At 33.1% G+C, this 23,055-nt stretch overlaps 6 protein-coding genes and 1 non-coding gene across 8 annotated transcripts in view; 1 reads left to right on the top strand and 6 right to left on the bottom strand.

Annotated features, from left to right (window-relative positions):
* The window catches only part of LOC123700968 (pseudouridine-5'-phosphate glycosidase), a 104,198-nt gene extending 92,365 nt beyond the window's left edge, over positions 1 to 11,833 (bottom strand). The window contains exon 1 of one of the 2 annotated variants that reach the window (XM_045648365.1): positions 11,704 to 11,833. The gene's annotated coding sequence lies outside the window, so the exon portion shown is untranslated. Of the gene's footprint in view, positions 1 to 6,985; positions 7,089 to 11,703 lie in introns of those variants that run through there. The other variant, XM_045648373.1, reaches the window with a different exon arrangement.
* Positions 1 to 23,055, top strand: part of LOC123700962 (EF-hand domain-containing protein 1-like) — a 37,699-nt gene that overhangs the window by 76 nt on the left and 14,568 nt on the right. The window contains exons 2-6 of the mRNA XM_045648353.1: positions 605 to 795; positions 2,721 to 2,937; positions 5,884 to 6,039; positions 16,744 to 16,907; positions 21,849 to 21,945. Coding sequence (XP_045504309.1) covers positions 608 to 795; positions 2,721 to 2,937; positions 5,884 to 6,039; positions 16,744 to 16,907; positions 21,849 to 21,945 — 822 coding nt within the window. The 5' untranslated portion in view covers positions 605 to 607. The remainder of the gene's footprint in view (positions 1 to 604; positions 796 to 2,720; positions 2,938 to 5,883; positions 6,040 to 16,743; positions 16,908 to 21,848; positions 21,946 to 23,055) is intronic.
* Positions 10,525 to 11,051, bottom strand: LOC123701064 (microsomal glutathione S-transferase 1-like). Its single transcript, XM_045648478.1, has one exon. The coding sequence runs from the start codon at positions 11,044 to 11,046 to the stop codon at positions 10,594 to 10,596; it is 453 nt and encodes a 150-aa protein (XP_045504434.1). The 5' UTR covers positions 11,047 to 11,051; the 3' UTR covers positions 10,525 to 10,593.
* On the bottom strand, positions 11,549 to 12,084 carry LOC123701055 (microsomal glutathione S-transferase 1-like). Its single transcript, XM_045648468.1, has one exon. It carries the CDS (start codon positions 12,013 to 12,015, stop codon positions 11,563 to 11,565), a length of 453 nt encoding a protein of 150 aa, XP_045504424.1. The 5' UTR covers positions 12,016 to 12,084; the 3' UTR covers positions 11,549 to 11,562.
* On the bottom strand, positions 13,080 to 13,826 carry LOC123701073 (microsomal glutathione S-transferase 1-like). Its single transcript, XM_045648487.1, has one exon. The coding sequence runs from the start codon at positions 13,720 to 13,722 to the stop codon at positions 13,270 to 13,272; it is 453 nt and encodes a 150-aa protein (XP_045504443.1). The 5' UTR covers positions 13,723 to 13,826; the 3' UTR covers positions 13,080 to 13,269.
* On the bottom strand, positions 14,178 to 15,009 carry LOC123701079 (microsomal glutathione S-transferase 1-like). Its single transcript, XM_045648502.1, has one exon. It carries the CDS (start codon positions 14,801 to 14,803, stop codon positions 14,354 to 14,356), a length of 450 nt encoding a protein of 149 aa, XP_045504458.1. The 5' UTR covers positions 14,804 to 15,009; the 3' UTR covers positions 14,178 to 14,353.
* Positions 16,200 to 16,273, bottom strand: Trnan-guu. The gene has a single exon. It is a non-coding gene; the product is annotated as a tRNA-Asn (tRNA).

Below are 23,055 nucleotides of genomic sequence, written 5' to 3'. Positions count from 1 at the left end.
GAGTATCATAATATATTATAACCTGAATGGAGAAATGTTACTTTCCAATGGCATGGACATATAATTTTAATATAAAGCATCAAGTTGAATTCTGTTCAGCCATATCAATCTATTATATTGCTGACGTAAACATAAAATTGTCATAAAATTGCTCTTATATATTTGAAGACGCTTTGTTGATTGATACAATACAATACTGTGCAACTGTTTGTCCAAATTGTTAGTGAAATGCAGCTTTATTGAAACTAGCTGATCCCCGCGGTTTCACCCGCGTAGCTCAGGTCCTGTTGGTCTTAACGTGATGATATATAGCCTATAGCCTTCCTCGATAAACGAACTTTCTAACACCGAAAGAATTTTTCAAATCGGACCAGTAGTTCCCGAGATTAGCGCGTTCAAACAAACAAACAAACAAACTCCTCAGCTTTATAATATTAGTATAGATTATTAGATTCACAGTAATCGCTATAGAAATTACAGGAGCCTAAAGGGATATTCATATAGCATCATAATTGTCACTATCATCGAACTCTTCCTTTCCCTGAATACCAGTTAAAACTAATTTAATTAATTATGAAAAATATTCATTGTCCTTTAACTTTAGATCATGGCGTGGGGTTTACCGAAATTGCCTGGATTAATGTTTTCCGACCCAACAAAGACCCAACATCATATACGAAGTTCGCTTCGCTATTATCAAGGCCATCGGTTTCCGGACACTACGCTGCGAGGTCCCGGCGGTACAGATACGGATGTGGATAGCAACGCCTTCGCCTTGCCTGAAGATTCCGTCAAGTATGTCTTGATAACTCTGTATAATGTGTTTTTTAATATTGTGCGGATTTCGTAACGCGGATTGCCCAGTACGTGAAGTACCCGCAATTGCCTTGTTCATGGAAGTATTTATGGACGTGAGGCATGATCATGGATAACAGCAACAATGATTTCCGTTCCAATGCCCAATTGCGCACATAATACTGTGTAGAGCTACCGTCTTGCTCGTTATTTATTTAAGATAATCTATACATATAATAAATCTGTAGAAGGGTCAATTCTGTACATTGAAAATATTGAAAAAATAAATAGCAGGGGGTGTTACTGGATCGATACCAAGCCCAAATATGTGATTAAAAAAATTTTTGTCTGTCTGTCTGTCTGTCTGTATGTTCAGGCATCACGTGAAAACTAACGGTTTGATTTCGATGAAACTTGGTATAATTATACCTTATTATCCTGGGCATAAAATAGGATACTTTTTATTCCGGAAAAAAAATAAATCTTAATTTTTCTTAATTTTTCCGCGCGGACGGAGTCGCGGGCGGAAGCTAGTATTAAAGTAATTTATTATAACACAAAACTAGAAAAGTAATTTTATGATTATCAGAGGCAAGCTGTTTATCACCCATGTAGGATGGCATAGACAAAATAGGTAGTTCATGAATATTTATTATCTATACATATAATAAATCTGTAGAAGGGTCAATTCTGTACATTGAAAATATTGAAAAAATAAATAGCAGGGGGTGTTACTGGATCGATACCAAGCCCAAATACATTTTTATCCCGGAAAAATACGTAGAAAAAAATAAATCTTAATTTTTCTTAATTTTTCCGCGCGGACGGAGTCGCGGGCGGAAGCTAGTCCATAATATTATTAGATAGGTAATTTTAACAAAATTTCGGTCATGTGCTCGTAGTATTACATTTTAAATATATATTGAGATATAATTAATAATATGAAGGTTTTCATTGCCCTAAGGCTAGAAACAGTCAAAATAATATTATGTATACATCAATTATATCTATTATTATACCGTGCTCATATATCAAAAGTTACAATGGTATTAATTAATAATGAGTATTATAATAATTTGTCGTCCCTCGGGCAATAAATTTTGCCTGTTTACGTTTCCGGGTCGAATTTTCTAGTAACTAGTGAGAATATTGATTAAACAACGTATAAAGCTATGTATCAGAAGCCAACTGCAATAAAGCTTGGAATAAAAAAGCAAGAACGCGATAAATATGTTGGCGCGTACAAATTAGAACAGGCAGGGGCTAATTAAAGCCTCATAATTTACCGCCTTTGTTGCGTGATGGTCACGGCTATATGTTTTACAATTAACCTCGTTTTGAATATACATGCAGATATACTAATAGCCGATTGCTAATATAATAAGGTACCTACTAACTAAGGGTACAAAGGCATTTGAAATTTATCTAATTAATAACGAAATGAAACGTATCCATTGTTATTTTCCACTATTTTCCCTAAATGATTAAAGCATGTGTAGTAAAACTGAATACAGAATGTATTGAAATTTTATAGAATCAATATTTATTATCGTTAACCGTTTGTCTTTCAACATGAAGATCTTTCAACAAGACAGATGACTGGCCCACACTGTACCTGCTCTGATTGAAAATTTCCTTTAAAGTAAACACCTGAAATAAGTCCCGTGTAATTTTTTTGCAAGTCATTCTCTAAAGAGAGGAAATCGAGATGTGAGTTTGATAGCGCTAACAGATTGATTGCTTGCGTTCAAATTTGCGAATATCTTTGGAATTGCAGTTAAATTTCCAGGATTATTCGAGATTTTCCTCTTTACTAACGTTAACTAGATTATGCCATGAAAAATAAGAGCAAAGACATTTGTTTCATTTTACGTAAACGATTTTGTCCCAAACCGTTTTAATCTTGATAGGTACTATATTTTCAGCTATGACCCATCCCTGACGTACGGTCGCGTCAAGCAGCCAGCTCTACCAGCAGTGATCCCTCATTGGGTGCATTACGACAAACGGTGTTTAAACTTTACGGCATTTTTCAAACAACCAGTGTTCGAGAATCCAGACGAACATTACAGAGTGCGCGTTGTCAATATCGTTTATTTCCTTGAAGATGATACCCTCACTGTTATGGAACCCAGAGTTAAGGTAAATATAATATTCAAAGCGGTATAGATGTGTTTAAATAATGGTAAATTGCATGTATAGTAAGTAATTATAAATTATAGTAAATACTAAATAGGTACGCGAGGTGCGACATGCTGAAAACTCTACATACCTACTTAATTCATATTTGATCTATAACTGTAACTAAAGGTACTAATATAGGTATACCTAAGTTTGGGTGTAACAGATGCTTGAATTAGTTTCATTTACAACCATTGTGAAACTCAAATAACTTGTCATAATCAGCACCATAACACGTGGCCTTTAAATTGTTTTGCGCCATTAATTTGCTTCGACTCTATTATTACGCCGTTCCACAGAAATGGTACGTGAAGCACTGCATTCAAGTTATAAATAACTCGCTAAAATGTCAATGCTAAAATAACCCCCACGTGCATAGCCACGTACCTACTGCCTACCCTGTTTGACACCCACAACAATTACTCTTAGCATTCTAGAGGTATAATGAGTAAGCGATAAAGTACATTTGTCACGAAACTTCGAGGCATTGCGTCTGATATTAATCAATCACCTGGGAAAAACGAGGGATAAAAACATTGGAGGGTTTTAGATTGATGCGAAAAAATATGAATGATGCCCTGATGTGTTTGGTTTTTGTTTCGAGTGTTTTAAGTAATGAACGAGACGAGAGCTTTCGTTCAAAAGCGATGTGGAGGATTTTTTTATGGGAAATATTTAAATTTTTACGAACAATTCATATCACGATATGAAACACTACAGTATAATATTTCAACATTTTTTAGGTCTGATGAAAATATTCTTGACATTTGTTCAGGCTGTGTTTAATTTTCAATGCAATTTACGAGGAACTTATCTTTAATAGACAAAAGTTCTTTAGAAAATCCGTGTACTACTAGGTTGGAAATGTTGTTCAGAAAATAAGGCGCCGAGTTGTTTGAAGTTTCTAATTACCCTTTTCGCTTAACTCGAGCACTTTAATAGCAACGATTTTAGATCGTAAAAGCAACACAAAGCTATGAAGTCTTTGACTTACAGTAATGTTGTTGTATAAATCAAAATACTACAGTTAAAGAGGTTTTCTTTTCAATATTATAGGTAAATAAGATCAGTAAATTGATTTGACTAAATGTTTCAATAAATTTATTTGCGTTACAGATAAGTTACTACATCAAACGTTTGAGTAAACACATAAATAAAACCCACGTTGTTTCCTATCAAAATGATGGGCTTGCGAATTGCTTTCTGTTTGACTCAATGCAGTAAATATTTGAGCAAACGAGAGTTGCCAAAGGTCTTTGTTATTATGTTTAGCTTTTAGAATAGTTATAAAAGAAGACCGCTATTCATGACATAGATAACAATGAAACGCACAATGCTTTCAATGTTGGATTCTTTTAATAATTGCGCTCATTCAGAAGACTACCGCTTTTATTGTAGGTACAATATCAAGCGTATAATGACGTCATTTAAAGTAGCAAGTAATTATTTTTCAGTTTAAAAGCTGTTTAAAGAGTCGTAATTTTATTACGAAATAAATAATTTATGAAATTAAAATTATTCTATGAGCTCCTACGTTAGTTTGAGAGGCGAAAGAACAGCTAATAATGCTAGTGTTTAAAATCACAAATGGAATAGATTTAGGTTCTCTAGTTTTTCTAAGCAGCAAACAATTATCCTCATCCCAGTTCCATTGTTTGAAATTATTTGTGTTCATTGTACAAATTATAATTTGAAATGAAAGTAGGTATAGGCGTAATAAATACATTAGGTACTTTTGCATTTTTATATTGGTTTGTCATCCGTAATACCTACGTGATTCCTTGTTCTAATATCCATACTAATATTATAAAAGCGAAAGCAACTCTGTCTGTCTGTCTGTTACTCAATCACGCCTAAACTACTGAACCAATTTGCATTAAATTTGGTATCGAGATATTTTGATACCCGAGAAAGGACATAGGCTAGTCTGGCTACCTTTTATTGCGAAATATGTAACAGGGGCGAAGCCGGGCGGCCCACTAGTTTCTAATAAATTTACTTCTGACAGTTTAAAAAAATAATTCAATATTATCATAATTTATACATTTCAAGAAACGGTATTGAACAAAAAAAAACCTATTTATTTATTTATAATCTTTATTGCATACAAAACAAATACAAATACACAGACAGGACATTTGATGCAAAGGGCGGCTTTATTGCTTCAAGCAATTTCTTCCAAGCAACCCGAGCAACCAATGTATTGGAAAAAAAAAGAAAATTAAGGTAGATTATGTACACAATAGAAATAAAAAAGGACATCACATAATAAAATAAAAGACAACAACAAAATTATGACTAAAAAATTTAAAAAAAACCTATTGCTTGTTTGAAAAAAAAATCTCGAGTAAATATATTTTTCAATGTAAATAAGGTGATTTTGTAAGTGCATATTTTGTGCAGGTATGAAAACATAGGTACAATATATTTTTAAAAATGCCACCAATATAAAATGACAGTACTCTGTATATAGAAATTTCAATAATTTCAATTTTATGTAACACTTTCTTATTTTTTCTATTTATTTTCATTGCAAATTGAATGAAAATGCAATTGAAAGAAACGCACGCTGCGCTCTTTGGTTGAGATGCAAGGGTGACATTTACACAGGGGATAAACTTTACGAAGTTGAATTGAAACCGATGCTGGTATAACGCAAAGCTGGCAAATGAGCATGCATTTGTCTACGTTTGAATGCTACATGCTCCGGCTGAGCTTGGCTTTGTTTCGTACTCAACTGAGCGCCTTTTCGTCTCGTCTGGTCCATAATACCCGTTTTTCCCTTTTCTTTGATTATTTTTTCCGCTTATTGCACTGGGACATTGAAAATGAAACGGGTTCTGCGTAAATTATTCATACAACTCGTTCTAACTACGATACGATGTTAATTTCGTGTATTTATTTCAGAATTCTGGCTTGTGGCAGGGAAGAATGGTTAAACGAGGGAAGATTCCTAAAAACGACCTCGGCGAATATTGGCACTGGAAAGATCTTGATAACGGAAAAGATATCTGTATTTATGGGAAAGTTTTTCACACTATATCCTGCGATCTATTCACTAAGGTAAGTATAGCTTTCAACGATTTTTTGAACGTTTCTTTGTATGTTTTTTTAAGTACATTTGCATTACCTATTTATATTATTATCATAAAGTACATTTTTATGTTGTTCTATGGAAAGTTATCTTTATAATCTAATGATTAATAAGTATCTAGATATAAAACTGTGATGAATGTAAATTTCAATAGGAATATAAATTTTGCGACTTTTACCATTTTATTATTGTTATTCTTATCGTCATAGAAAGTAAAGTCATAATGTAGGTAGTACTTTTCCTACATTAAAGGACCAACATTCATACTTCCGACGATCAACGATGTGTGTGTGTAACGGGACTTATGTTCAAGTAATCTTCACATCAATTTAAAAACAATTTACGTAGCATTTAAATACGTGCATTAATGTGCTTTCTTTGTTTTTGGTCTAGACACATAAACGGCAGCCATTCTCCAGTACTGCCGATATTACGGTCTTTTTATCGGCGACGACATGGCTCTGAGCAATTCATATTCGAACTTGTCACATAAGAACACATTTATTGATATGTTATGTGAATAAGTACTCTTAAATTATACAGCCATTTTTAATTCGATATATAAAATATATGTGTGTATTCCGTAACTGTACTATATTTCCTTAAAAAAAATAATAAATAACAATTGCATTCATACTGTATGTAAGATGAAACCAACCTAATTTCAGTTTTGCTTATTTCTTATCTAATTTTATAGTAGTGCAACACTAGAACTAATTTTATTTTTATCTATGGCATGCGGGATCTTGTTATACTCTGTAGTCGCTGATAGAGTGAGATAGCAATACACGCGAGAATCGAGATGGATAGATGTTTACAATAATAATTTAGCCGAAAAATAATATCATGTGCGATTCAGTGTTTATTACTTTTTATGAATTTAATATCAAATAATAATGGAATATGATATCTTACCTCAGGGTCTATGGTTTTGCAAAAGGTTTTTGGGAATATATTCTATAGGGTAGATTTAAGGTTATGTTATGCGAACACCGAGCATTAACAAACTTTTAACAGCTGTCAAATTGACGTTAGTGTCACTAGCGTTCTCGGAGCATTAAATTTATAAATTGCTCCGAGCTAGCGTTTTTATGATAGTAAAATTAAAATTGTTACTATTATTGGTAGGCTTGTATAGTTACGGTTTTTGTCAGTGAAAATACACATTTTTATTTTTAGATTAGATATACCTAATTAAAAATATTAGGTAATATTAATTCAATGAATAAATAGGTATCGTTCTTCATTTTGATTATTATTCACTTGCTAATAGTAGTACAAGTTACGATAAATACCTATCTAAATGTATCTAAGTGATAAATATATCTTTTCATCATATTGACTGCTCGATTTATTTCAAGAAAATAATTGAAACTGTTTAGGTACTACCTATACGATGTGGGTATGTAGGTATCCATTTAGTACAATGCGGTGGAATGTACACGATCGTTAGGTACATCAATCAATCCGTGCCGGTTGTTTTCGATTGACGAATTCGATTGTTACCTACCTACATAGGTACTTCGATTGTATTCCTTTGGATTCTAATTTTTCCATATTTCTAATTTTTAGATCTCGATTAACAAAGACAAATTCATTCATGATTAATTTTTGTTTTATTATTATGGTCAATTTGCAAATTATTACATAATTTTCTGTTATCACAATATTCAATACTCATGAATAATACTGTAAAAGTATATACTTACTAGGTATCATGTTCATAGAATAAAATGACGCTTCGCAAAATTGCATTTTCTATAAAAGAAATTTCATTGTCTCATATTGTCTAGTAAATCCGAGAAAATTTGTAGCAGCACTTTGCTGATATTACTTTTCAACATACCTATTTATTTCATCTTGTCCTGATCCTTCACTCACAATTATTCTCATCATCATACCTATTATGTAAATGATTGCTCCTTTGAGAATACCTATATTATTTGCTGTGCTTTGAGAAGTTGAGAAATAATTTTTTTTATTGATAATATGATAGGTACCTACTAATCGAAATTACATTGATATATTTTTAGACATTTGTAATATTAACCTATTGAGCCCCGAGCGGCCCGATCGGACCACGACACAATAGATTTTCTATTGTGTCTGTGATTCCGGGGGCTGAGTTAGGTATTAAAAGATATTCGCGTGAATGTATCGCTACCTAAAAGTTATTTCCTGAACTAAACTGCAATGATTCTGGTGACGCGCAATTCCTTTACCAGCTCAGGTAGACATAAAATAAACCCACCATCTCGTGTGTAATCAAATATAAACGTGTTACGAGTAATATTATATCGATATGTATGTATGAAAGATATAAACCTGGAATGCGTGTATAATAATAATCTATACTGCGCTCTATATTCAAAATGTGATTCTTTTTCGCATTAACAGAGCTATAATGTGAAACGAATGGATGCCGTAAAACCTTCGAATGGCTTTTAGAATAAAGCCAAAAGTGAGGTCGACAGGCTTAAAGTAAATGTGTTTATAGCCCAGGAATAGCTTGGGTGGTTTTTATATTGTCCACGACGCGGACGGCTAGCCAATAAAATAGTTACCTATATACCTTTACATGCGCTAGCCAGTAAATAGGTACATACTACATGTATTATGTATTACGTGTAGGTATTATTGTTGGTTATAAGATTTGCAAAAAGTATGTCGAAACGACATCCATGAATATTGTCTTCATTGCCTTCTACAGTTGAGTTAAGTTAAAGGAAAAATACGCATGTATTTCACAATAAATTGCAATAAGACATACGGGTAATTTATTTTATAGGTGACCAAACAAAAATCTGCATCGTCATTTTGAGTCATTCAAGGGAAAAATAGTGTTTAAAATTTGATTTATAATCACTGATTCAAAAATATATGAAAAATAGACTAATGATGACAATTGCTTTTTTAATCCTTTTGCAATGGATATTCTTGTACAATACATAAATATTGAAATCACTTGTACAATACTATGTATAATGTATAATGTATATGCCTCCGAACTTAATAGGTATGTGATTGGTACCCGTTATATTTCGTATAAAACATAAAAAATAAAAAAAGACATGTGGCACTCGGGGACTGCCGCGGTTAAGCTATTGCATAGCTTGCCTTCAAGTGACACCTCCGTGCCCGTCGGAGTGGGGAGCGTGAGGTTTTTTCGTTACGGATTTCTGGATTCGGTCCCCGCACTCAAAGCCCGCGATAGAAGCTAAGTATGCAATAGCTTAATACTTTATTATAACTAACTACATACCTACAATACAAATATTAGATTTATCATCAATCATAAAAACAATTTTTACCTAGTATTTAATTGTGGTAAATAAACAATTCACACAATAATTTTAACATTATTTTCGTTATTAGATAATAAATATTTCTTAAATGTACGAGCAGTCCGATAAACGTAGTAAGTAGGAAATTGATAAATTTACAACGACGACATTGAACTTGGTACTGAATACCTACTCCAGTTGTCGGAGCGATAATAATTAAAGGGAACATTTAATAACTGATTATAGGTATATGTGACATAAAAATAAAATGCAAAATGAAATATTGAACACATTACTTCAGGTTGACTGGGGAATACTCAAAATACAAAAATATTATACTTATATACTTATATAATATAAGTAATATTCAAATATTAATTCTACATATTTAATATGAGTAATTATATAAAAGTTTGAATGATAATTAAGATCTCTGGCCACCTTCGATAGGATCATAAGACTTTTGTTTTTATTGTTGGAATAAAATTACTCAATTTACCTAAAACTGATGCAAAAACGTATCCAGAGAGCTTACATGGTATTATATGGAGAGTATATTTATGAATATGCGGAAAGGTGCATTTACATCAAACGACCGAATGCTCATTTTAACCCCACTATGTCAAATTATTTTAGTATAAACATTAAACAGGCGTACTTAGAGCATTCTTTCGTTGTTCTTAGTGCGTTCGAAAAGATTCTACGTATTTTCTAATACTGGACAACACTGAATACGAGTTTTCGTTTACACTAAAAAGAATACGAAAGGATGCTCTCTCTAGCTCTAGCTCTGCGTTCGTTTGATGTATGTGCACCGGGAGATGGAAATTCATGAAATCTTGTCTGTGTTAATTGTTATATGAATATTTTTGTTAAAGTGTATGATTTTAAAAGAACTAAGACTCCTCCCTCCGTAATCCTCTCCCCTGATATATTTTTCAAAGCCAGGTATCTTACTATCTTTTAGACGAAATTAAGTTTGAGTTTGAGTTCAACAATCTGCAACCATTTCCTACGCAGATGAACTTGTAACAATATTTAAAGGTATTCTTGAGGGCAAATAAATACAATGGAATGATAAAAAAAAATCAAATTTATTTAATAACTAACTAATTATATAAGACAACGTCTTTTTAAAGTACTAAATACAACACCATTACAGTAAAAAGTGCAATAATACAACTTCATCACTCACATGTTTTTACAAATACTCCTTCACGATTTTAAAGTGCATATTAATTATAGATCCAACAGGTAGTACAATACAACGTTTGCCCCCATGTATATCGAAGCTAACAAAGGTATTCCAAATGCGATTCCCCGAGCCGGTTGAGGTAAGGGCTTAACAGCATATACTATTGTATATAAGATGCGACACGCGGCAACCACCCGGAATAATGTTGTTGCTATAAAAGTAGATGGATCCGTCGTCAAGTACAATGCTCCCAAGACCCAGAAAACAGGTATATTCTCAAGATCATTCAAATGGGCCCGCCGAACTCTCTCGACGTCTGGGTCGTCATACTTCACTGTTCCCTTCCTTGCTTTTGCATCTTCCACGTTGGCGTATACGTTTTTCTTGAATCTTTGCTTACCAGTTAAATATGACATGAACAACATTTTCAAACCCAACACGGCAGAGTAGAAAATAAAAGAACGGACGGCGGGTTCAGCTAATGATAGAGGCCCCATTTTGTGATATAAAACTGGTTTTTCCAAAGACAGATATATATCAACACCGACTGAGAGGTAAACGTTGTATTACTGTGCGAGTCTATTACTGAATGATGTCAGCACTCGAAGCACACAGGATGATAATATAAAATATAAAATGGAGAGATATTTTATCGTTTATAAACTAAAAGTAATGATAAAAATATCTATACTTAGGTACATAGAATTAAACCTTTGACGAATACATGGAAGATATATTAAAAAATAATTATTATACGTAGAGCTTTTATTAAAACAGTATAATCCAAAATAATGATTATTATTATTAAAATATTATCCTTTTGTCGATAGGACCTACGTTTGTTTCTGAGTGTATGAAACGCTACTCGTGGAATTTTCACGCGGTTTTCAAACCTGTAATTGTTATAGAATAAATCTTTACTTAAAATACGTTCCGAGCACGTAATAATCTAAACAATGACATTGAACTTGGTCTTGAATAAACCAGTTGTTATGTAATAATAAAAGAAGCATTCAATAACTCATTATATAATGTGATATAACTTGAGCTCCCATATAAAGTGTAATTAGAAATGAAATATCGAACGCAATGCCACGGGCTGGCTGGGGTAATGGTATGATTGCGTAAACAACGGTGTGTACAATACGACTTACTGTATATGTACGGAAAAGGGTTGTAGCTAGAGCAGCAGACGGGCCGATCGTCAAGTACAACCCGCCTAAAATCCAGAACAGTGGAATACTTTCTAGATCATTTAAATGGGCTCGGCGCACTCTCTCCACGTCTGGATCGGTTAATGTCACTACGCTCTTGGCTAAAATCTTTGCGTCTTCTTCATTGGCAAATGCTCTCTTACGAAATCGCTGCACCGCAGTAAGAAACGACATGGATAACATTTTCAAACCCAAAACACTGGCGTGAAATATGAAGCTGCGAACTGGCTGGTCTAAAGTTAAAGGCGTCATGGTTCTCACAAGAAGTATTCTGTGTCAAAAGTTAACGCGTTTCATTTATCTGCTAGTCTATAAGGATACTGACCGTAGGTCTATTGAGTACTGACTAATAAATGGCTGTTGGAAATGTAAAATAACAGTTGTATAAGGATAATCGCCTAAAAATATTTGTGTGTGTATTATTGTTACTTTTCAAGTTATTCTCAATAAAAGTTGGTCCTGTTTTAAAAATAATGTTTTAGGTAAGTTTAAGGTGAAATACAATAGAAGGTACTTACTCAGGTTACTTTGATTTTGGAAAAATAAATTAAATAGGTTGCTCATTGCTTTTTTTACTTTGGTGCTAAGTTAAAGAAGTAAAATCAGGACTTTCCAGGTAAATCGTCATTATTTTAACAAGAATCCTTGTTCAAATATAAGTACCTATGTAGTATAAAAGAATAGAGATTATCATTAAACCAGTCATTAAGTCCACAACGACCTTGTAATTAATATAAAAAAATAATAACTGACTGCAGATGGTGCTTGTTTTATAATAATAAAACCACGTCGGTCGTTAATAACCTTGATGCTTAGTGAACCTTTATATTTAAATAAATTTTTAAGTGTTTGAATCATTAGTTACCTATTAATAGGTACATTACAAGTTAATTATATTTCTAAATTTAAAATGGAGGCTTTGATAATTATGGTTTATTTATACGTAAGAGCTAGCGCGCAAGAGCAACTTTTGTCTCCGCAACTATTTTGTCTCTCCCATCAACTCTATGGGCTAGTAAGAAAGTGCGCGCACGTAGCGACGCAACTCCCCATAGAGTTGATGGGAGAGACAAAATAGTTGCGGAGACAAAAGTTGCTCTTGCGCGCTAGCTCTAATATTACTGTCACAAATAATAATAATAATTCTGTATGTACCGTTCAAGTATTGATTCTAGATAAGTTACCTATAATATGGGTAATTTTATCAGGTCGTGATAGATAATAAAGATAATATCAGACTACCATCGACCCTTATATTTATTGATAATATTTTTTATTCTACACAGGTAGGACATAGGGCAAAAAAAATACTCGAATGATAAACACAACATTTAATAACTAATAATATAAAAAAAAAATATCTTAGTTATAGAAATCTAGAATCTTAGGTCTATGAAATTCTAAGGCATTATAGAATAAAGCACAATAATAAAACTTCACATATTATCACAAATCACATGTTTTATAAATGCTGCTTGACCGTTTTCAAGTACCTACATGATATATTTACATATCTGCCAAGTAATGTGTTGCAACCTTTGCCCCCATGAACAGCGAGACAAACATAGGTATTCCAAATGCGATGGCCCGAGCCGGTTGACGTATAGGTGTGACAGCATACACTATTGTGTGTAAAATGCGACCAGCGGCGTACACCCGGAACAACGTGATTGCCGTAGCTGCAGATGGACCGGTCGTCAAGTACAATGCTCCCAGGACCCAGAACACAGGAATATTCTCAAGGTCATTCAAATGCGCCCGCCGAACTCTCTCGACGTCTGGGTCGTCATACTTCACGATCCCCTTCTTTGCCTTTGCGTCCTCCTCGTTGGCGAATACGTTTTTCCTGTATCTTTGCCTCGCAGTTAAAAATGACATGAGCAACATTTTCGCACCCAATACGCCGGAGTAGAATATAAACGTACGAACAGCGGGTTCTGCTATTGTTACAGGCACCATTTTGTTTTAATATTACTAGATTTTTTTAAAGAGTAAAACACTTGATCAACGTTTTATCAACGTGCGAGTCTGCGCCTGAATGATGTCAGAGCTCGAAGCAGAGATATAATTATATCAAGTGGATAGATACAAATGTTACATAAGTTGCAAAACAATATTTGCGTTTCCGTTTTACAACGATTTCTTAAAATATGTTTATTTTACATTATTAACTTTTAATGTTTTCACAACTTGATACTTTACAGTTACAATTTATACACAATAAAACATACCTAGGGCATCTAATATTTGATTAAATTTTGGATTAGATTGAAATATTATGACGACATCACCTGAGGTCAGTGAACTTCATTTGTGTAAATATTAGGTGTTATGATAAACACCTTTGCGATTGCTAATTAGTTATTAGTATGTTCGAGAGTTTTTAATTAATATCTAGAAATAAAAAATACACGTTGTGTCCATAAGAACTTTAATAAGCGTTTGAGTAAAGGATGTTTAACAACGAACACACATGACATAATAATAGGTCATTGAACTTTCACCAATGTCAAGGAAACCGAGTAATGTTACGTTAAAAAATAAACGATACCCCTCGTACCACTAATTTTACAGTTACCTATAATGTTTTCTATATCGATGTTATATAGTATAAAATTATTTGCGCTGCCATACACATCTTTATAGCATAGGCAATACCAAAAGTAAGGGCCCTCGACGGCTGTGGCACAGGGATAACATATACTATGGTATGCACAATACGGCATGCAGTGTACACCCTGAAGAACATAATAGCCCATGCAGCTGATGGGTTGATCGTCAAGTAGAAAGCTGCAAGTATCCAAAACGCTGGAATATTTTCCAAATCATTGCGATGAGCACGTCGCACACGTTCCACTGTGGGGTCACCAAACTTCACTTTTCCTCTGAGAAAACTTGCATCTTCTGGATTTGGGAACACTTTTAACGTTATACGCACTGCAGCGGTCAAAATGCTCATTAATAATAACTTGCCGGCTAGGATGGTTGAATGAACGATATATGCTTGCACAACGGGATTATTCAGTGATAATTCAATCATTTTGAATACGTTACTACCGCTACGTTTGGTATCCGACTTGTAAATGATAACCGTTCTCCAAATACGTCCGTATAACGGTAATAAAAAAAACTTAGCCGGTGTTTTCGGTTAATTAGTAAAATTCCACTGATATAAGAAATAAAAGCTATTGCTTTATTCAATTTTGATGTAAAATAAATGGCTTTAAAATGGGAATATAAATGTATCTTAAACTTATCTGACTTCTCTTACTACTATAACAAATAATATGACTTTTGTAGAAATAAAAACTGCTAATATAAATCATTAGTAGCCTTGAATGTATAGGTACTTACAGAAAAACTTACTTATTTACATAATATACAGAGTTTAACATGGTAAGAAAGTGGTAAGAGCTGTACTCTAACTAACTGTAACTGATACTGATTCTAAAGCAGTCGTTTCTTTTAACAAATATTTCTAATAAGACGTCTTTTATGTGTAAAAATTATGAAATAATAAAATCTCATAAAACTAAAACAGAAATAAATTATATCCAATGATATTACGAACACCTGTTTTGATGTACGAGCATATTTCAGGTTAAAATAACTTGCTCCTTATAAACGTGAACTGCAGGACATATTAATTAATATAAATATAGCGTACCTATAGTTTGTTTTTTTCACATAAACAATTCATATTTAAAGAACAATGTTTATATAAATTGTCTTGTTGTGATTATAGACCATGAGATTTCGCAACGCATAGAGGCCAACAGTTTCCGATATTTGATGGCAAAACCACTTCTAATATAATACTATACAGGGCAAAGTATAGAATGGCGCCTAGTAAATAAAATACAACATGTTTGTGTGAGGATTGTTTGCGTTTAGGCTGTAAAATACAAAATTATACAAAAAAAAATTATTTATTCCGAGTTAATTTCTGTAGAAAATATTTTCTAAACTGGTGATCATTAAATTTTCTATCAAACGCTAAAAAGCTCAGATAATTATAACTTAATATGAAGGTACAATTATTCAGTTATAAATTAATGATGCCTTATTTTTGTATGCAATGCAATATAAAAATAAGGGCCGGTTTTCCCTCTTACTGATTATGTCCCTGATGGCTCTTTTTTGTGAACTTTTTGTCGAATTTTTATTTTTCTTCTTTTGGCTGATTATTATTGGTTACACGAAATATGACTTCGCCAATGTCCAGTATAAATAAGGAAGTAATACATAATATATTTTCATACATTATTATGATTTTACTTTATACGGGCTGAGAGATATGCTTAAAGAAAATATCCTGAATCAGTATAAAAATGCATAATGATTTCGAGAGGAATCTTCGTTTCTTTCGTATGTTGAAAGAATGTATTATGTGCTGGACTTTTCCTTTTTGAGTAAAATTCAACAAAAATATAAGCCGCCCCCGGGTGGGCTCGAACCACCAACCTTTCGGTTAACAGCCGAACGCGCTAGCCAATTGCGCCACGGAGGCTCATGGTGAATCTGCTGAAAATAAAAACTGGATGGGTTGGTTATATACCGCCTTTAAATTAGAGAATAAAACGTAGATTCAATCGAATTATTGATTTTCAATATATTATGTTTAAACAGATGGGACAAATATGAATGGGAATCGTGTTTATTGTATAGCATCGTCACTAGTTACTATTTTTTTGACCTAAATAAAATAACAAAAATATAATGAAAACTTCTCCATCTAATTTCTAGCGTATGTAGGTAAGAGGTTTTAACAAAATAATTTTCAAAGAACTCGATTAAATCACTTACCTACTTTGGAGAGGAAATTTATTTAATATGAAAAATATGGGAATACCATAGCACACAATAATATGATATGCAGCTATTGACATGAATTTCTTGTTTTCGGTATTGATAGAGCTAGTTTCTCTAATGATGATTAATTATTACAAATATTGTCTTAAGATCTCTGATTGTGTACAGGAATGGCTGCAGTCACAAGGCGTGGAACTTTCGAAGGAGGAGGATCTGCCGGAAGACCCGTACAAGAAGAAGGAGCGGTGGAAGTCGGTGCAGCCGCCTCAACGGGCCACCGCGCATAACGACGCCCTGCGACGCTTCCTGGAATATGAGGGAAAAGTTCTTGCGTAAGTTATTGTTATCACTGAATCTATTTTTGAAGTGAAACTTCTTAAGGCGCGTTGAGAGTAGTTATATAAGGTCGCGTCATGGCAATACCGGCACGTCATGGAGTAAGGTGACGATTTTGGTAGCTTTTGGTACCTTGCCAAAGAAGTTTCACTTCTGACACGTGTGCTCGGCACACACGCTCTTTTTTGTTTCCTTCCCTTTTTTAGCCGTTTAAAATAGAGCCATGGGGTATTCTACATCAAACATTTATTTGTTCAAAATTTCCTCAATTTAAATTTTGTTTTTTTCTCGCGCTACAAATGCCGTAATATCTTATATTTCTATTTCATAATCAGATGCCTGATAAAAAATAAGGAAAGTCTTTGTAAAGGATACATTTTAAAATAATCCAAAATAACATTTACTGAGTTAAATTTATTGACAAGAGACTGAATTTAATAGACTTGTTTAGGATCTGGTTTACGAAAATGATGAAATAAAGGTATTAGTCTAAGATCCGGCTGCAGGATTAGTGCGCTCATCGGTTTTTTGCTGAAAACCGAATTTTTATGTATATTTATAATTAGGAGAATATATATCGACTAGGTTGCCAGTCAAAATTTGGCCGCAAGCATGTTTAATTAAAATTTTTCTAATCGATTTTTGGGAAAAAAATTCGTTCACTTGTTTTTTTGAATAAAATGTAGTCTACATCACGGCAAATGATATAAAGATTCAAAAAAATCACGGTTGCCGCTTTTCACCTGGCCGCAACATCTTGGCAGCCTGGTGCAGACAGGTATGATTTCGATTCATTTTTACGTTCATAACGTACATTTATGAATCATATATCAAATTAAAGCTAATTTTTTTCTATTTATTATCATATATGGTTGCCTAATTAAATCCGGCCGCAAATAAGGGTTGCCGGCTGTTAAAAATTATATATATTTACGCCTATTAGTACACCGACGCATTCTTTTTATGTATATTTATAATTAGGAGAATATATATCGACTAGGTTGCCAGTCAAAATTTGGCCGCAAGCATGTTTAATTAAAATTTTTCTAATCGATTTTTGGGAAAAAAATTCGTTCACTTGTTTTTTGAATAAAATGTAGTCTACATCACGGCAAATGATATAAAGATTCTAAAAAATCACGGTTGCCGCTTTTCACCTGGCCGCAACATCTTGGCAGCCTGGTGCAAACAGGTATAATTTCGATTCATTTTTACGTTCATAACGTACATTTATGAATCATATATCAAATTAAAGCTAATTTTTTTCTATTTATTATCATATATGGTTGCCTACTTAAATCCGGCCGCAAATAAGGGTTGCCGGCTGTTAAAGATGTTGAATATTTAAGGTTGAGTGAAAGAAAATATGTCGTCCTTTTCAAAATGACAAATTTAAAAAGTAATATTGATTTAATATAATTAACAGCCGATCCTCTCTTTTTCTCGTTGTTTCGCTGCCGCACGCGAATGCGTCGGTGTACTAATAGGCGTAAATATTTATAATTTTTAACAGCCGGCAACCCTTATTTGCGGCCGGATTTAATTAGGCAACCATATATGATAATAAATAGAAAAAAATTAGCTTTAATTTGATATATGATTCATAAATGTACGTTATGAACGTAAAAATGAATCGAAATCATACCTGTTTGCACCAGGCTGCCATGATGTTGCGGCCAGGTGAAAAGCGGCAACCGTGATTTTTTTGAATCTTTATATCATTTGCCGTGATGTAGACTACATTTTATTCAAAAAACAAGTGAACGAATTTTTTTCCCAAAAATCGATTAGAAAAATTTTAATTAAACATGCTTGCGGCCAAATTTTGACTGGCAACCTAGTCGATATATATTCTCCTAATTATAAATATACATAAAAATTCGGTTTTCAGCAAAAAACCGATGAACGCACTAATCCTGCAGCCGGATCTCGTACTATATGAACTACATTAGTATTCTAATTTCTATGTTTAAAAAAATACATGGTATCTTCATAAATGGCATTTATATTAAAATGCCATTTTGAAATAACAATTTATTCTAGAGTTTAAACACTTATCCATTGTAATTTAAAGCATACGCCAAGCAGGTATCGAATCTCCGGCTTCTAATACAATTAGATCGTACGTGGCCTGACAAACGTAATCAAAACTTGGTAGAGATCTTCTCTCGGGAGGCGGCAGACGTATCCAAACTGTTCGAATTGCTATTTCTTGTTAGACTGTTCACTGTTCGCGTTTGTATATATATATATATGTACAATATAACAATAGCTCTTTTTCCGCTCACGAAGCGTGTTTGGAGATAAGACTTGTGGTTCAGAATTTGATGAAGTACTTCTAACATCAATGTATAGATTAAATTTTAATTAAGAATTCAACAGTATGAGAATACTAGATTACCGGCCGCGGCTTCGCCCGCTTTCTCTAAAACGATTTGAGATTTAAACTATCCTATCTCTCAAGTTGGATCGAACTGCACATGGTGTGCGAATTTTATTATAATCGGTTAAGTGGTTTAGGAGTCCATTGAGGACAAACATTGTGACACGAGATTTATATATATTAAGATAACAAACAATATGTTTAAAAATAAAAATCCAGTATCATAATATAGTATCACTCAAACAGGTGATATAATATCCGTTAAACGACAGGACAAACACGACAAACATAAAGATACATTTCCTTCTACAATATTTTTCCGTTCTCAAGTCTTCATACAAATAAAAATACATACATGTGAAGAGATTTCTAAATGAAATAAGAGATAGTGATCTAAAAGTAAAGCTCTGTAGAGCCAACTCCCAGACAGGGTAGGGTAAACTCACCTAATTGTGTGACTCACTTAATTCGGAGATACAACGTTTGGACTCTTACACAGCGTTATAGGAGTAAAATCCAATACATTAAAATTAACCCTATGGTAGGGTAATAAAGCTTCTTTTCGTGTGCAAATTTTTGTTAAGATCGTGCAAGTGAAATAGTAACAATCACGGGATTTGTCATTGCGCCCGCCATGTTTGACGTTTCACCGGTAGCGTGCGACTATGCTGTCATTATTTAATTAATTTTAAATAGAAAAGGTGAGTTTAAGTTCATGATATTTTGACAATTAATTGTTAAAAACATATATTTGTTGATACCGACAAGGGTTTTAGTAATTTTTCATTTGTTTTTGCATAATACCTTATTTCCTGGGTTCAAAAAGTTAACGATTCTCAAGATTGCAACTCAAAAGAGTGTCACCGAATTAACCAAGCTAACTTTTATTATTTTCAATTCGTGTATTAATAATTGTCTTCAGTACGTATACGTTAGTAGTTTAAGTCGGAAAATATTTATTTTTACTCAGGTAAAAAAGTAGGATCGCTTTCAAGCATTTTAAAAAAGTCCGTTATTTTTTTTATCACATAATTATGTGAGTTATTTTTTTTTATTTTAGACAGCATGGAGGAAGACAAAAATAAAAATAAAAAATATAATGAAACAATCCTGACATCCGCAATTCAAAGTATTCTGCAGACAAAAATGAGTCCGTACACACTACACACAAACAATTTATAAAGTCCAATATTGTTTTTTATTGTTCCCCGCTTTTGATAGTTTCTCGTTGATTAATGAATACATAATTATTACTTTCAATATGTTATATTTTTTATTAATTTTATTTTTTTGTTACTTTTGTGTTAAAAAATAATAAATACTCGCATAATTCGGTTTTAACAGAATTAGAAAAGTACTATCACCGAATTATAGTGATTGTCACAGAATTAGACAAGTCATCGCGGTTTGATTAAGCTCATTTTACGCTGAGTTAATTCATATGTGTTAAGATTACACTTGCTCCATATGATAAATAGAAGACTGGTTAATGTTCCTATTAAAAATAAAAATAAAATTTATAAAGTTTAACCTGTTTTTTTTTTCATATTCTGATTTGTCACAGAATTAGATGAGTTGACCCTACGGATTTTATGTGATAAAAGTGACTTGTATTTAATTTTATTTGTATTTCATAGTGTTTCTCTAGTCTCATCCCCGCGGAAATTTGTACTTTTTACGCACCGAAAGCTTCCAGACAAGTAGGAACATCTTTTATTGTTGTGTCTTCGGTAGTGTTGTAGGTATTTAAAGTTGTTGATATTATTGTAAATAAAAATAACTTTACGACGGTAAGGAATAAATAAAAACACTCAGTATAATGTTGATTAATAGGCACTTTTTAACTGTTGTAGACTAATTGAATATGCAAACTCTATATATCCTTTGGGGCCACGAATACGACAGCAAAACGGGTAAAACTACAACACAATATAAATAACAAAAAGTGGTGCGATACATATGAACATTATATGTAAATGAACATTTTTCATCCAGTAATGTTAGTGCGGGAAGTTGAACGCTGTAAGCCTGTGGTCGTTACGCGGCTGCAGTATTTCGTTTGCCATATTTCCCTCGCCCAAAAAGTTAACAGAACATATTTCCCCAGTTGCTCGTGGGTCAAAATGAACGACCTAACATGTGTTTACAACGTTCATTGCGAAAACTCGCTAATAGAATCGCACGGGCATTCATTGTAGGTACTTCCTACATTTTCGAATTTATGCATTTCGAAATTGTTTCAGTTTTCAATAATAGCGGTTAAATCGTGTGTTATATTATGTAAATAGAAAATTATACATTATTCGTATTACTTAAGTTTATCTTTCCATTACATTTAATTTAAACAATACCTACATAATGTTCATCCTTTTATTACATACATTCATCCTTAAAAAAATATTGAATTTCGATCATCTCGTTTTACAACAAAATATAACAAGACATTATAAGTATTCAAATATATGTGCCCCATTAGTCATAAGTCGAATCTGAAGCCAAGTTAAGTAAAATATAGAATTGCGAAGGTAAATTGATCCTTTATTCCATATTTCAGTTTTAACGTTGCTTGGGATAATAGAGACGCGGAGTACGGTGAATTGACAGAATACAAAATGTTATATTTCCTGCAAGATGACACTATCTCCATAAAGGTGGGTTTGTAATGAAATGTTCGAGAAGTCGACTTATTCATTACTTATTACTGTTATTTATCTGTTTATTATTTGCTATAAAAAGATCTGCCTCATTACAATTATTATTATCCGTACAAGAACTATTTTTCAATAGCCTTCTTTGACATCTTATGTTACTTGTACTGAGTTAAGCGGATCTTGTTGTGCTGTTTGAAATTTAAAAGTGTAACATTAATTGAGATACATTCTAATTCAAAAGCTCAAACGACCTAATTAAATGCAAATCACATTTTACTGTCCAACGCTGTTTATTTGTTGTTTTGATAGCAATTAAAATTTGCTGCAATGAAAACGTTTGATGGCAGAGTAAAGTTTGATTCTAATTTGGTATAAATCAGGGTCGCGGAAAATCAAAGCTATGAATATTTATTGGGCTCGGTCTGAGGGCGGAGTGTGTTCCAATTATATAGTTTACGAGTACCTACTCGTGATGAACAATAAAACGTTTAATCGCGAAGTATTTAATTATAGTAACGTGTTAATGTTGTTATTTTAATTACGGAAGAATTACCAATGTCTTATTATTTCCAACTTTTACTTTTTATATTAAATCGTTAGTACCTTTTAAAGGATGTATTAAGATTAACCAGCTAGCTACCTATGTTTCGCATCAATCACATCAACGCGTAAACTTTCATCCCTCTTTCTTATCTTTGACTAGCTTCCGCCCACGACATTGTACGTGCATCCCCGTTTTTCCCCGTTCCCGCAAGAATTTCGGGAAATCCTTTCTTAGGGGACGCCTACGTTATGACATCTACCTGCATGCCAAATTTCAGCCCGATACGTCCAGTGGTTTGGGCTGTGCGTTGATAGATCACTATATCAGTCACCTTTGAGTTTTATATATATAGATATAATACATTTCAATCTATAGCCGTGACAATGTAAGAAATATAAAATTCCGTATTAGCGACATATTTTAGTACCAGCTGAAGTATTTTCATTTTGCAGTTCAAATTCTAACTGTAGACATGGAAATTCCTTTCAGTTCTCCGTTAACAAAACTACGCTAGCTTTTAAATCCACGTTTCAATAAAATGGCAGTGAGTAGTGAACTGTAAACAC

This window comes from Colias croceus, chromosome 2 (assembly GCF_905220415.1).
Source record: "Colias croceus chromosome 2, ilColCroc2.1".
Lineage (NCBI taxonomy): Eukaryota > Metazoa > Arthropoda > Insecta > Lepidoptera > Pieridae > Colias > Colias croceus.
Note: the sequence above shows the minus strand (reverse complement) of the source record. Positions and strands in the feature narration are given on the sequence as shown.

What these genes read in the sequence shown, in the direction of transcription:
- LOC123701055 (XM_045648468.1), bottom strand. Translation starts at nt 12,015, where the DNA reads ATGACGCCTTTAACTTTAGACCAGCCAGTTCGCAGCTTCATATTTCAC.
- LOC123701079 (XM_045648502.1), bottom strand. Translation starts at nt 14,803, where the DNA reads ATGATTGAATTATCACTGAATAATCCCGTTGTGCAAGCATATATCGTT.
- LOC123701064 (XM_045648478.1), bottom strand. Translation starts at nt 11,046, where the DNA reads ATGGGGCCTCTATCATTAGCTGAACCCGCCGTCCGTTCTTTTATTTTC.
- LOC123701073 (XM_045648487.1), bottom strand. Translation starts at nt 13,722, where the DNA reads ATGGTGCCTGTAACAATAGCAGAACCCGCTGTTCGTACGTTTATATTC.